Raw genomic sequence first — 14,497 nt, 5'->3', positions numbered from 1 at the left:
ATCAATCTAATATTGGATCCTTCACTCTTTATTTTAGGTATAGCTCCTGATATCAACATGGACAGAGACTTGATTTCCTTGCTTAGAATTTTACTATTAATAGCAAAGAAAACAATAACAGCATCCTGGCTGAAACCACAGCCTCCCAACATAAATCAGTGGAGACAAAGATTAAAAAATGTTTTCATCATGGAAAAAATCACAGCCAGATTACAGCTGAAAACAAACAGATTTGATGTAAAATGGGCCCCAGTGATGCAGGTAATGCCTGGGCTCTAGTCACCTCTTAATATTTTTATTTTAAATTTTATTTTATTTAGTTATTTATTTTACTTTAAATGCACTTGTCTATTGTATAGCAAATTCCAAATATGTTTGCAGAAGCCATTAGTCAATCAAGGAAAAAGGATTGAAAAAACGATGTGAAGGCTGCCATATGTGGTTATATGCATGTATGTTTATGTCTATCTAATGTAGGTATGAAGGAAAAGGTTTGTGTATATAATACATGTATGGATATGGATGTGTTGAGTTGTTTGGTAAAATGACATGTTAGGATTTCATGAAAAGCATCTCCTGAAGTTGTGTGTTTTATCTGTGTACTAAATAAAAAATAAGTAAAAAAAAAAGGAAAAAGAAAGCCAATATTATTCAACCTACAAGATGTATATCAAGGGCTCATCAACTGTTAATGAGGCCATTTATAAAACAAAAGTAAAAAATTGGCAAAGCACACAGATCCCTACATTTGGTAATGAAGTGCTGCTTTAAATTCTACCTGTTATGTGTTCTTTTCTGTCTCCAAAGTACAGAGGGAGAAAAATCATACACTAGACTAAACAATCACATTTTATATTGTTGGAAACCTCTTACATTATTTGTTAAATTCAGATTTATTTGAAGTCATTGTATCGTGAACAAGGCTGTTGAGTTTATGTAGGAGCATGGTAGGTTTATTGATCTAAAGTTGAACTACTTTCCTCAGTTCAATATTATTTGACCATCACATGTCCTGTTGCTTTCAACAAAAAGAAAACACTGTATTGGACGTTGCTCTTGAATTGGGACAAATATATCTTAGCAAGCAGCTGCACACAGGTTTTTCCACTTCAACAAGATTTATGTTTTGAATCAGTCACCCAACCACATTTGTAGTTTTAAATGTCTGTATCTTTGCTTATTGTGAATCAGGTAATGGATTTCAGTGGAGTTGCCAAATGTTTTTGAGTTTATCCTACTTTATAAAATGACCCTTTATCTTGAGGTATATGGTCAATTGCTCTGATGTAGTGCGTTTCATTCACTATCAGTTTAAACCACGTGATGAGGACTCTACATTCAGTTCATATCAAACTGACACAAAGTAAAGCAGACAGCATACAGTTTTGGGACGATCGGGATTTTATTGACGTATCAAACAGCTGTACATCTATTTGCCTTTCTTGGCCTTGATCTTCCTCAAGTAGAACTCGAGCTCCTTTCCCTCCAGGACGTAGCCGTCGGCTCTGCCACACTGGCCGGGTCTGGAGGCGATGCAAGCTGAGAGGGGAAGAGGACAGAAGTCAGTGAAAAATATCGATAAAATCTAAAACTGTCTAAGAACCTCCTGAAATAGCCGAGGTTTAATCACTCATTTCCAGATAGATTCTTTCTCAAGTCTTTAAGGTGCTGTCGCTTCAAACTTCTAGACATCAAGTCCAAAAAATGTACAAATTCATGTTTGGATTGTTTGAGTTGACACTTTAGTAGATGTCGTGTGGGTAACAAGGTCTTTCTCAGAGTCACGATTATCATCACTTTCATTCAGTAGCAGAACTGGACAAAGTTATCTTCATTGAAAGACGTACACCACACTACAATATGAATTAGTGACATGAAAATAAAAGCTTTTTCACTGGAGTAAATTAACATGTACCTAAAGCAGGACTTGCTAAATTTGCAATTTGAATGTAAAAGAGCATATAGACCTATTTGTGAGAATCTACAGATTCCTTAAAATGTACTCTTCTTTCAAGAGAATACATAAACAAGTAGAAATGTCTAATAAATTGGGAGTGACTCAAACTGCTAACTATACCAAAGGAATATATTTCTTTATTACATCTAAAACTTTTTTCTCAAATATTAATCTAAGAAACCATTCAATTGTGGTGTAAGAAATCTTACTGGAGTTCTTCTGTATTTGTTGTTAATGAAAAAAGGAATGAGCAGACTTAACAAAAATGTATTCTGATTACATTACAGGTTCGCACTAACTTGTTTTTCTTCTGTTTAATAGTCACATGAGCTCTCTGGCTCATAAACTGGAGTGTGAGATCAATACTAAAATATAGAAGTTCAACAGGTTTAGTGGGTTTTGTTGCAAACAATGGCCTGCTGCAGAAATGCTGCAGTGTGATCTTTCGTAGTTATTCCGATATACACGTCCTATAACGGCATGTTTAAATTAGTCACGGCTGAGGTTCAATGCCTTAAGTGTTTTAATTAATAAAATCAGAACTTAATATTTTAAAACCTAACTTGGCCAAGTTCAAACTCCCCGCTGACTTTCGGGTACCAGTCAAGCAGTGACCAAGTACATCTACCTCTATTAATGCATTTATTTTATTGGACAATGGAATTAATATGAAATCGGGGAGTCAGGAATGATGTGCAAGAAAGAAGCCACAGGTTGGACTAGAACCTGGAGTGCCTTCTAGGAGGATTGTCCTCCGTACAGCGGAGACGCCCTAACCACTAGGCCAACTGCACCCCTCTGACCATGTCATTGAAGAGCTGCACATTAAACTTAAAGCCTTTACATGTTTAGACTCACCTAGCAGTTTTCCCTGCTGGAACTGCTCCTCTAAGAGGGTGCTGATCTTGGCAGTCTTTTTACGCTCATCGTACTTCTTCTGAGTCCTCTTTGACCTCTTCTTGTTCAGGACTTCTTCCTCCTCAGGAGTCTACAGAGAGAGGAGAGAATGTTATTCTTCAGAGATATTGAACACTTCAGTTCACAAAAAAAGAAAAAAAAAAGGTAATTTGTACTTCAAAGTAACTGTGTAGTCACACATCAGTGTGGGTAACAAGGTCTTTCTCAGAGTCACGATTATCATCACTTTCATTCAGTAGCAGAACTGGACAAAGTTATCTTCATAGAAAGACGTACACCACACCAATCCTCAAGGCCATCAATTTAAATTTATTTATCCTTAGAGAGGATTTTCAAACTTGGTTCGGCTTGCTCTGATCCTGACTTACTATGGCAGCAACTATCCCAGCACCAGAGTATATAAACAGATTGCAAAATGAACTTTGTGTGCTTCAGCTATACTGATCACATCTTAATAAAATAAAGCTTTGAGGGAAACACAACTGCCCCACAACGTACCAGCTTGGCTCCCTTCTTGCGTCCCAGAGGAGTGGCGTAGTGAGCCTCGTACCACTGCCTGTAAGGAAGGCTGTCTACGAGGACGATGCAGTTCTTCACCAGGGTCTTGGTTCTGACCAGCTCGTTGTTGGAGGCATTGTAGACCACATCAATGATCCTGGTCTTGCGGGTGCAGCCTGTGCACAGAAAGTAAAGTGTAATTAGCTAAAGAAAATCTAATTACATTAAACCAGTAACATTGTTTTTATGAATCTTGAAAAGTCTGCTGCATGTCAGTACATGTATTAAGACGCTCACCACTTGCAGTCACAGGCAAAAAGGACAAATAAAACCCAATACACTGCTCATTTCAGAGAGTTAAAAAAAATAAAACTCACACTCAGAGCCCCATGAGAAGTTACCAACATCCAGCCTCAGAGCACGGTACTTCTTGTTCCCACCGCGGACCCTCACTGTGTGGATGCGGCGAGGTCCAATCTAATGAAAGGGGTTACATTTTAGTTCTAATATTGAGCATGTCTAAGGTTCAGGTTAAGTAAGAGTAAATTAACATTTGGAAAAAGCGTGTCAGCGTAACTATGACAAGTCCTAACATTGGTAAGCCCCAGCATTTGAACCAAAACAGTCCAAAAAAAAGACCTACCTAAGGTCAGGTTTTCATCACTCACGCTCAATCATGGAAAGTGCAGCTAGAGACAGAAACCAATGTTTTATTTACCTTTGTGTTTGCGGGAGGACGTCCGAGCTCATACTTCCTCTTCTTGTGGTAGGGCTTGCGTTTACCGCCGGTCTTGCGGCGTTTGTGCCAGTTATCCCGTGAGATACCTGAATGAATGAAGGAGCACAAACAAAAGGACTTAGAACATGACTGAACACACAGATCACAACTATGAAATAAGTGTTAATGCTTGAGTAATCAGTTCTCCAAGGTTGGTTTCCGCAATGTGATTTGGATTCCGCTATAAGAGTTTCATCATTTCACTCAAGCACAGTTTGATGTCTTCAGACACCATGTGGTCTAAACTTTAACATAATCTCACCTGAACACTTCAGACACCATGTGGTCTAAACTTTAACATAATATCACCTGAACACTTCAGACACCATGTGGTCTAAACTTTAACATAATCTCACCTGAACACTTCAGACACCATGTGGTCTAAACTTTAACATAATCTCACCTGAACACTTCAGACACCATGTGGTCTAAACTTTAACATAATCTCACCTGAACATCATGTTTGACTTGATTTACAACCAAATCCTCACATATTACTTGACTTAATCATGCGCTGAGATTAAGAAAACTACTCTTGTTTAAACACCTGTTTCAGAAACTAACCTCAAACTGGGTAGTAGAATAAACTGAAATGGGCAGACTGGTTTTAAGCTGTAATACCACAGAGGCCCAGCATGGCGCCAGCAGCATGCACCTCAGCTTGGGCAGAAATCTGCAAATTAACTCGTTTTCACCCACTTTCAGTATGTTACAGTCTGTGTGTTCAGCTACACACACACAATCTTGTATTAAATCACAGAATTCCCCTTTAGTGCAGCAGCGTGCCACGACCACTACCACCTGATTGCTAATGCTAACGCTAACATAACCTAACTCTCCTGCGCACTCAATTAACGTCCACTAATCTTCTTTAACATAACGCAACATTAGGACGACGCCACATATCACAAACAACGGGGAAATCTGCTGTTTTAAAGCACATTTCAGCATTCGCAGGTAACTCCATGAGCAATAAAGAGCAGCCATCTTGGGAGCACATCGGACATCTTTTCCAAATTACTTCCTTAAAGATAAATAATCTAGCTGTAGACCGAAAAGTTAACCCTACATACAATCAAGAAGCATTAAGCTACAATTTCTCAAACCATTTTTGGAATATATCTTCTTTAAAACAGCAGATGGACAAGGATTCTCCCTCCTACCCGAGCATGAAAACACGTACCCATTCTCAGGCGCCGGCTAGAAAGAGGAATCGCAAAGGCTCATGGGGAGGTTTGAACCCAGTTGTTCTCGCGAGATTTCACTACTTGACAAACGGGACTTTGTTCAAGTAAAGCCCTGACAGTGAATTTGTTGTTAGGAAACCCACAATAATAAGTTAATCGAATACTGTATATACTTTTCTTCTTCAATTGGCACTGGATGGTACATAACATGAATAAACCCCATTTAACAAATCGAAATATTTTAATGTACATCATCGTAACAGTAGATAATCAATATAAATCAATCATTATTTACCAATCGCCAGACAAAAGCAAAAACAAAATCAACTTCACTAATACAATTAGCTTTAACCGATTCAATTATGCTTTTTTTAAGTTTTAAATTTAACTTTCGTTTTCGTTTCTGCATTTTTATGCATATGTGAACAAGGAAATATAAAATGTAAATTTTATTTGTGCTATATTTTATTTTATATTCCTCCTGTATTCTACTATTATTTTTGTTATAATTGTTTTATTTTTCTTTTATCCTTGGTTTAAGCAAGTGCGACCGACTTTTTTCAAGATCTCTTCTTTGGGGTTTTCCAGCAGCAGTTCAAGTAAAAAAAGGAAAAGAAAACATGTTAATACAGAAACAGTTACACATCCTTTCATAATTACACTCTTTCAATTGCAAGTGCTTCTTTTTGCAGTTCAGACCAAAGTCTTTTAGAAACACCATATGATACCTAGTGGGACAACATAGCTGTCATTTGAAATATTATTATTTAAAAAAAAAAAAAATTAGGTGCAGCAGTAATATTTATTGACATTATTGAAATGCAAATTCATTACATATTTGGATTAGCTATTTATTCAAAATATATTGAAACATTATCACAAGAATTAAAACCTGTTTATCAATCACATTTCATGTAAATAGCTATTGAAAGGTAATTCAATTCACTTTGTTATCCGCTATTTCAAAGTCATTAAGCTCTTGGGTCATCTTTATAATTATTTTATTATCCAGTTTAATAATTAATGTAAACATTTCTCTTAATGGTATAGCTTTAAATCTTTTTAGTAAGTCAATGCCACTGATACGTTCAACACAGTCTCTAATATGAAGTTTCATAGCAGTATTTAATAAACAACAAACAACAACATCCTTTTTCCATATAGTTCTTTATTATATACAGCTAGGATTAATTGGCAGTTGTGCAGATATATTGATAAACTTGGCAAGCTTTCTCCACTCAACAGTGATTTGCAGGGTTTGTTCGGTGAAGCAGCAGAGAGATCACTCTTCCCACGGGCTCATGTCTGTGTCGATGGCTACACAGTTGTATGCGGCATAACGAAGCTTCTCCTCACAAACCTTTGCACTGCAGGGGGGAAAAAAACAAGAAGAAATGAAGGGACTTAAGTTGATTAATGCAACATGTCACTAAGAAGAAAATGATGCTTCATAGGAGTTAAAAAGATTATATTTTTCGGCTTTCACATCATGAAACCAAAATCAGATGTGTGTGGCTCTATAAACAGTACATTTACAAACAACTATATTTCACATGTAAACCATTATTATCACACAGTAACAGATTCTGCATATAAACAACAGAACAGTAGTGTACCTTGGGTAGTTAGGTAAATAAAGAGTACTGGAACATGTGGAGGACTGTGGAAGTGCATCTGTCGTTTCAGAGCTAAATCAAGAAAAAGAGATTTAAACCAAAAGACAAGAGGTGCTTTGTGAGTTTTGTGAATGAGGTATTTTTCTACATTTCAAAAGTACTTTTCTTCTGTGATCATTTCCATTTTCAGGGACGCACTCACCCTTGTTTGTCAGGGAAGACATATATAGGAGCGGGAAGACGACTTCTACCAGTTACAAACCTCAGAAACCTGCTGCGATCCTCTGAAAACAAAATTCATCGTCTTTGTTAGTAACTTGGTGCTCTCTATTAAAATCTGAATTACGTAGATTGGATATGTTGTATTTAGTAGACTGACCATTGGTGAAGTTCGTCAGTGCCTCCCATAGGTATTGCACTCTCACATCACTTTGTTCAAGGTCCTCATAGCGTGCTGGTAGAAGACGAGAACGATATTAATGCCATTTAACGACAATCAAGCTCCTCTGACAGTTTTACCTCTCACCACTTAGCTTCTTAAAAGGCTAGCTTCTTCATATTGGAAAAATGGCAATACACAAGTGGGACACTCACTGAGTCGTTTCAGGGCTTCCACAGTGATCTCAGGATCTCCACACACTTTCTTCTCCACTTCCTGCCAGGTGAGAAGATCCAGCACCGCCTGAGGGACCACCTTCAGCAGCCCCGCCTGCATGGCTGCAATCTGTAGCACACCATCAGATAATCAGGCACCATAATAACCCGATATGTTTATACTAAAGAAGAAAAAAGCTGGAGTGAAAGGAGTTCTAGTCTCACCTGCTGCTTGCTCTCCTCCAGCCGAGCCTTCTGCACCAGACGGACAAACTCGCTGCGGTCCTCGTAGCGGACGGCCACATTACTACCACTGGGGATAAGGTCCACCATCTGGCCATCGCTCAGCAGGGTGGTGTACACCAGCTCCTCGCCAAACCTGAAATCAAATGTCTCCTGGTCCATGTTCTCCATGGCCTCCAGCAGGTTTACCTAAAGACACATCCAAGTTTGACTTGAGAAATGAGGAGGTTAAGCAAATATTGGGGCTGACGTGCAGTAAATGACTTAACTATTTAAGCGCCACACAGAGACGTTTTAAAATACCAATAGTAAAAAAGAAACAAAATCACAAAAATACTGATAATGGCATTATTTCAAAGAAATAATGTTTAGGTTCAAAGTGCTGTACATGTTTGCAATTCTCTGCAGTCAGAGGAGAGGTTAGATATAGTTTACTCTTGGTTTCATAATTTGAATATCCTCACCAGCACAGAGTCTACAGCATGGAAATCTTTACTCCAGCTGACTGCCTCTCCTGTCAGCTGCTTCCACACCAGCCCAGGCAGAGCCAAAACCTGCACAGCATAAAGTCAGAAATTCAGGTTTCTAAATCCACTTAATCTCACTCAATAGAAAGGTTAACATTAATCAAGAGCTGTTGGGAGGCAAGCATCCCTCACCAAGAAGTCTTTTCCTCTGAGAGCAGCTCCCATGAGCTGACCGATCCACTCGTACTTGTGGAACTCTTTACAGGACGGGTTAGGGACGTAATAATCTCTGGCCTCTAAGGAGCCCTGAGACACAAACATAAGACAGATGAAGATAAACAGATGAGAAAGATGAAGAGCAGTCTACTTCTGACTGTGTGCAGGCAGTGCTTGGGGTGTTTACCTGGTTGGACGTACGACTGAAAAATGGCAGAGGCATGGGACACTCAGCTGAGCTGGGGCAGAGCTCCTCAGACATGTCTGCCAGGCTGTCCCGAAATCCCCCTCCCTGGTCAATGATTCCCTCGGCAATGAACTTACATTCCCACCACTGGTCATACCGAGCCGGCCACCTGAAGGAAAGACGGCGGATTTAAAGTTTAATGTCCATCATAATCACGTAACAACTATCCGGCACAAGAGCCTGAGACACAATCTAATATTACACACCTGTAATCCAAAGTCTTCTCGAATTTGTCAGATGGCTTAAGACCTTCATAAACCTGAAAGAGGAAAAATGTATTTTTATAAAGAAACGGTAACAGCATCCAAAAGGCATCAGAGCCTGTTGGATGGACAAACAGATTGAATCTGACTCATGTCTGTCCAAAATGTAACTTTCTTGTCATATGGAAGTTTTTTTTTTTGTGAATTTTGCGTGTTATATCAGAAACAGAATCATCAGGACTAGCAGTAGTACCAGAAGAAGAGCTACTTTCTTATTTCAGAATAATGCGTGTAGAATTATTGGATAATAGACCTTACACTCATTTTGCTTTTGTGTGTCTTACATGTAACACTTGCATGATATCATAGAAATATTCATAGTTGTATTAATACCCTGAATCTGTACATAATAAAATAATAATTTAAAATACAAAGACATGAAGTAAAATAGAAGTGCAGTATTTGTAGTTAAATAGACGTCTGTCGAAACACAAAATGTAAAACGAAGGTAGCCGCTAACTTGTACTCATACAGTAATATACTCGGTTTCTTTCAAGCACTGTTAGTAAATGCTAAGCGTCCCACTTCCATGTAAGAGCAGGAGTTTGGTTGTTGTACCTGATTTAAGACTGCATTCTTGCAGCTGGGGTCCAGAGACGGGTTGTCTCTGTGCTCCATGGCCAGACGTCGGTTGATGTAGAGTCGGGGCATGAAGTTGGGCTTACTGGTCTCAGAGTCCTTCAGGCACTGTGTGATGAGGGCTGAGCGGCGTTTGGACAGCAGGAGGAACTGCTTAATGCTCTACATGACACCGAAAGACAAGTCAAATACTGTGCACTCCAGAGCACCGAAACAATTCAATTTCACTCGGCTGTATACTGAGCACTGCATATAGAGAGAATGGAAATGATTCTGCTTTGACTTGAGGGTTTGGAAAAGTGCAGAATTAAGTTTTCTGAGGCTCTGATTTTAAACCAACAAGCACTTTTCCAAACACTGTATTTAAAAAAAAAAAGCCCCTCACTGTTCAAAAATCTTGTAAGGGCGGGACATATTTAACATCAGTAAATAATTTGCCTTGTTTAGCCTTTTAGTGCTGTGCTTGATAGATACAGAACAATTCTTAGAAATATGATATATACACACACAAATACATGTTGACTTTTAACTGATATTCAATGCCACTATTGTGTCCTTGGACTCACTTTGATCTGGTTGAAGGTGCCCAGACTGTAATCCCAGGCAGGTACCAAGTGAGGAAGCACAGAGTCCAGGAGACAGATGAACCTGCAGGTGAACAGTAGAGCTGATTGGTTTGGGAAATTGTAAAAGTTGAAGTAGTAGACTGTTAGAATGCAGTGAGATGAAACCCACCTCTGGATGACCAGCGCTCTGCGGTACAGGACGTCAGGCGTGTTTCCCTGTAGACGGGGGTACCGCACCAAGTTAGTGGACTGGAAAACATCAGCGTTCAGACCCAGGTCTCTCTCACAGGACGACTTGATCTTCAAACCTCGGATCCTGACATCTATGCCCTCATCTTTAGAGCCAAAAAACGAGAAAAAGAAAAAAGTTTTTAAAGTTCACTTTGAAAGATTTGGCAGCCAAAGAACCCACAAAAAAATGTACTTACATGTTAAAACCCCACAAGAAATATCCACTTATATATGGAAAAATATGGAAACACATGCTAAAAAGCCTCACCCCTACATTCTTCGATCCGGACCTCAATCACAGACAGATGAGATGTCATATCCTCCAGCACACACACCTCTCCAATCAGGTTGCTGATAACAGAAAAAAAAATTGTGTCATGTAAAATACTTCAATCTGTGGTATGTGAAGACTCAGTATTCCCCTGAGTGTTATATGATATGAGATATGAGAAGGGGATTGTGGTTGATAACAATCTGAAAATTGAGTTAGAATCATATATTTTCTCTTATTGAAGAGAGTTTTAGTCACTCAGCCTTGAAGAGCGGCTTCAAACATTAAACACTGAGAATGAACTGTTCCTGATGACAGCTTTAATACAACACCACGATCTCAAATTCTACAAACTGAAGCTTCACTGTGATACTTTTTTTTTTTTTTTATTGGAAAATGTTGACAAAAAAATAAAAGAAGCCCACTCATCAATGGTGACATCACTGAGCTTCTTCAGGTTGTCTCCCTCTCCTCCAAACACAGTGACCCTCTTGGGCATGTAGTTGTCGTCTGTGGAGTCCACCGTCAATATCAGCTTACTGCAGAGCAAAGAGAAGCATTATAATAAAAGACATATCTTCTATTAATTTTTTTTTTTTTTACACAACATACTTTGAATAACCAAAGTTGGATGATTTTTTTTTTTTTTTTTAACGGTATGTAGTTCTAAGTTTTCTCGATCACAGAGAACCGACACCATGATCAGCATCTAAGTTATATTTAAAATCCCAAACAGGAGCTGAAACATGGTGCCTGAAAATGATGAGGAAATAAAAGTATTGGTTTCCAATTGTTACCAAACATACAAAATGACATGTTTTTTTTTTTTTAATTCACGTTGTCCCTCTGCAGCTCCTTACTTGACCACAGTGCCTCTCTTCATGTGCAGGCGGATCCAGTGCTGCCCCTGCATGCCGTCACTCTCCCAGTAAGTTTCAGTGTCGCCGTCAGTCAGACAGCTCGCCCCTCCACTGGGATCCTCCTATCAGCAAATATATACATAATTCAACCACTGACAAATGTAATTAGATTAGATTTAGTTAAGTGTTGACTGAGAACTTTATTGCCTCCACTAAAAACACAGATTCATACTTACAAATCTGACTAGACAAAAATATGGAAACAGAAGCACATTTCAAATCGCTAATCACAAACAAAATCTTTTCACACCATGATGAAAAGTTAAAACAAAGACCTACAACGAACCATGTGACTCACCGAACATGAAGAAACATCAATGCTTGTCACACATTGCTTGACACTCCCCAGGTTTTCATCCTCTTTCCCTATGTGGTCATAGAAGTAGTGCACCAGGTCCTCGTCACATTCATATGTCCAGGTGGGAGGAACAAACCTTGAAGATTTAAGGGGCAGAACCTTCTTTTAATAACCCGCTGCTGTCCAAAGCACAACTACAAAGAGTTAACCGGCTCACTTTTAATTGTGTCGACACAGACATGCTCACCTCAGCTTCTGGACGGCGGCGTCATCGCACTCGGCCACTCTGGGTTTGGAGCCGATGTAAAGGGCGTTCTCCACGTTCACCACCTGCTCCCACCTGTTGCAGGGCTTGTGGTCGTAGCCGAAGAGCTGCTGTTGTCTGCTGACCGTCTCCGGGGACTCCACCGGCACCAGCCTGTCGCCCCCCTCTGTGTGTTTGCACACCAGGATCCAGCCCTCCTCCAAGTCCAGACCCGGACGGTGCTCCTCCAGCTGATCCTGGACACAGATGTGATTCATTTCGGCAACATGATGTTTTAAGATTTACTTTTATTGATCAGTTTTTACACTCTGTAAGTCAGCAACACACACATAGACTGAAATATACACACATGCACAAACAGGATCCTATGGACAGAGATGTCAGAGTGACGGAGCGGCCCACAGCGGGCGCTCCTGAGCTGATGGTGGGTTGGTGCCTTGCTCAAGGGCACCTCGGCAGTGCTCAGGAAGTGATCTGGCACCTCTCCAGCGACCAGACCAATTTCCATATTTGGTCCACACCGGGACTTGAACCGGCGACCCTCCGGTTCCCAACCCAAGTCCCTACAGACTGAGCTACTGCCGCCGTTTTCCTAAACAAACAAGTCATGCAACACGAGGAGAACCACCTTACCTTGTTGATTTTGACCCACAGGCCCTGACTGTTACAGTATTCCTCCCCCGTTGTCCGGATACAAGTCCCTTTCTTTGGTTCAATGTTGTACTTGCACAACTTCTTAACGTGTGGGGTCTGGTGCGGGCTTTCGAACACGGAGACGAGCGTTTTCCCGACAGTGGAGCCTCCTGAAGTCGCTCCGGAGGATGCGGACGATGAGGACGAGGAGTCCTTGCAGATTTTGTAGCACACCTCTTTAGAGACGTAACAGAGGCACTGCGGCACCGACTCGCTCCTCTTGAAACACTCAATGCACCGGTTCAGGAAGCGGATCCTACCGAGCAGCAGGTGAGGGTTGTCGCCCACAGACATGATGATGATGATGATGATGATGATGATCGGGGTGAGTCAGCAGCTAAAGAGGGGCGTCAGATGACATTACAGGGTCTCCCTTTGTTTTCCTGGTCCTGTCAAAACAACACAAACAATGCAGAATATTCTTCAGTGTCACATTATTCAACACAAAGCCCCTGAATTAAATGTTATTCCAACTCACTCTCACAAGCTGCATGCAGATTTTAAACAGATTAAAACAGTCCGCTTATCAAGGAGCAAAGTTCATAGACTAAAGTATGGACAGCCTGTAAATCACAAGTGAGCTAAAGTTAGCATGCTAACTAACCTGTTTGTGTGAACAACAGAAACAGGTTGCAAGTTAATTATATCACCTAGTTAGGCACAGCGATGTTTTCTTTTCGTTATAAGACAGAGGGACATACATACACACAGTTGGTATTAACGTACCGTTTCTGCCAACAATTATTTTAAACGTGGAAATTCGCCTATCGGTGAGGATTTCTTTCCATTTCTGACAACGCGGAAGTGATTAAAAAAAAAAAAAAAAAATCACTTTTGACCCTTCCGAACATCCGTCGCATGTGCTTCAAAATAAAAGTCTTACAAGTGGATTTGTTTTTTACTTTATTATAGGCTACTGTACGTGTTAAAAGCAAAGCAGCACACTGTTTTTTTTTTTTTACATATTTACCATTTGTTATGATTCTTGATGTTGATAGTCTTAAAGGTTAAAGGGGCGAAATTGCATTGGCCCAAACTCACAAATGAGGATTTATTGTCATATTATGGGAAAACTGATTTTCTCTTGAGTGATCTATATTTACCCAAAGATGCTCTCATGTGTTCAAGTGTAAACTGTAATGATTTATCTCATGGGAAATCCCTCTATTCCTTGTATGATGGAATTATAGGAGCTATGCATGAGGCCAGTAGATCATACCTTACTCGCTCTAAGAAGGCATTCAACATCAAACCAGGCTGGAATAAACATGTGGCTATAGCCTACATCATGCAGCAGCAAAGGAGGCTTTCAAGGCTTGGAATCAGGCAGGTCGACCCAGACAGGGGCCTGTCCTGGATCACAAAAAGCTCACTAATGCTAGATTTAAATATGCTGTAAAAATGAGCAGGTAATGAGAGCAGAGACTCATTGCTGGCAAGGTTGGGAGCCTAGATAACTACCGGCCTATTGCTTCGGCCAGTGTGGTATCTAAGGACAGACAATGTTAAGAAAAATCTCTTGAGAGCACATTGTACTCCTCTTTATACTGCCCCCCTGTGGGCCAGGTTTAAAAAGGCAAGCTTACAAAAAAAAGTTGCATATAATGACTCCCTGAGAATACTGTTTAAAAAAACCTCGATGGACTAGTGCAAGTGAGTTATGTTGTAATGCAGAAGTTAACACTTAATG

General features: G+C 40.0%; 2 protein-coding genes and 4 non-coding genes across 7 annotated transcripts; all 6 read right to left on the bottom strand.

Moving 5' to 3' along the window:
• Window positions 1-1,380: 1,380 nt before the first annotated feature.
• Window positions 1,381-5,437, bottom strand: rps8a (ribosomal protein S8a). Its single transcript, XM_061045102.1, has 6 exons — window positions 5,335-5,437; window positions 4,092-4,198; window positions 3,751-3,850; window positions 3,374-3,549; window positions 2,816-2,945; window positions 1,381-1,539 (listed from the first exon to the last, which is right to left on the bottom strand). Exons 1-6 carry the CDS (start codon window positions 5,336-5,338, stop codon window positions 1,430-1,432), a joined length of 627 nt encoding a protein of 208 aa, XP_060901085.1. The 5' UTR covers window positions 5,339-5,437; the 3' UTR covers window positions 1,381-1,429.
• Window positions 1,772-1,840, bottom strand: LOC132979678 (small nucleolar RNA SNORD38). Its single transcript, XR_009674088.1, has one exon. It is a non-coding gene; the product is annotated as a small nucleolar RNA SNORD38 (small nucleolar RNA).
• LOC132979679 (small nucleolar RNA SNORD38) lies at window positions 3,076-3,144 on the bottom strand. Its single transcript, XR_009674089.1, has one exon. It is a non-coding gene; the product is annotated as a small nucleolar RNA SNORD38 (small nucleolar RNA).
• LOC132979680 (small nucleolar RNA SNORD46) lies at window positions 3,935-4,044 on the bottom strand. Its single transcript, XR_009674090.1, has one exon. It is a non-coding gene; the product is annotated as a small nucleolar RNA SNORD46 (small nucleolar RNA).
• On the bottom strand, window positions 4,283-4,358 carry LOC132979677 (small nucleolar RNA SNORD55/SNORD39). The gene has a single exon (XR_009674087.1). It is a non-coding gene; the product is annotated as a small nucleolar RNA SNORD55/SNORD39 (small nucleolar RNA).
• A 1,049-nt stretch (window positions 5,438-6,486) lies between the features above and the next one.
• Window positions 6,487-13,647, bottom strand: hectd3 (HECT domain containing 3). 2 transcript variants are annotated; one of them, XM_061045101.1, is made up of 20 exons: window positions 13,534-13,647; window positions 12,748-13,196; window positions 12,097-12,350; window positions 11,850-11,985; window positions 11,492-11,613; window positions 11,057-11,170; window positions 10,629-10,711; window positions 10,299-10,464; window positions 10,130-10,211; window positions 9,543-9,725; window positions 8,928-8,980; window positions 8,662-8,830; window positions 8,451-8,564; window positions 8,256-8,345; window positions 7,774-7,980; window positions 7,549-7,678; window positions 7,334-7,408; window positions 7,157-7,238; window positions 6,955-7,026; window positions 6,487-6,705 (listed from the first exon to the last, which is right to left on the bottom strand). In XM_061045101.1, exons 2-20 carry the CDS (start codon window positions 13,099-13,101, stop codon window positions 6,621-6,623), a joined length of 2,571 nt encoding a protein of 856 aa, XP_060901084.1. In that variant the 5' UTR covers window positions 13,102-13,196; window positions 13,534-13,647; the 3' UTR covers window positions 6,487-6,620. The 2 variants fall into 2 exon arrangements, with proteins under 2 accessions (XP_060901084.1, XP_060901083.1); XM_061045100.1 differs by having other exon boundaries at window positions 10,299-10,474; window positions 10,630-10,711.
• Between the last annotated feature and the right edge of the window lie 850 nt (window positions 13,648-14,497).

This window comes from Labrus mixtus, chromosome 8 (genome assembly GCF_963584025.1).
Source record: "Labrus mixtus chromosome 8, fLabMix1.1, whole genome shotgun sequence".
NCBI lineage: Eukaryota > Metazoa > Chordata > Actinopteri > Labriformes > Labridae > Labrus > Labrus mixtus.
This window is presented reverse-complemented; position numbering and strand designations above follow the sequence as displayed.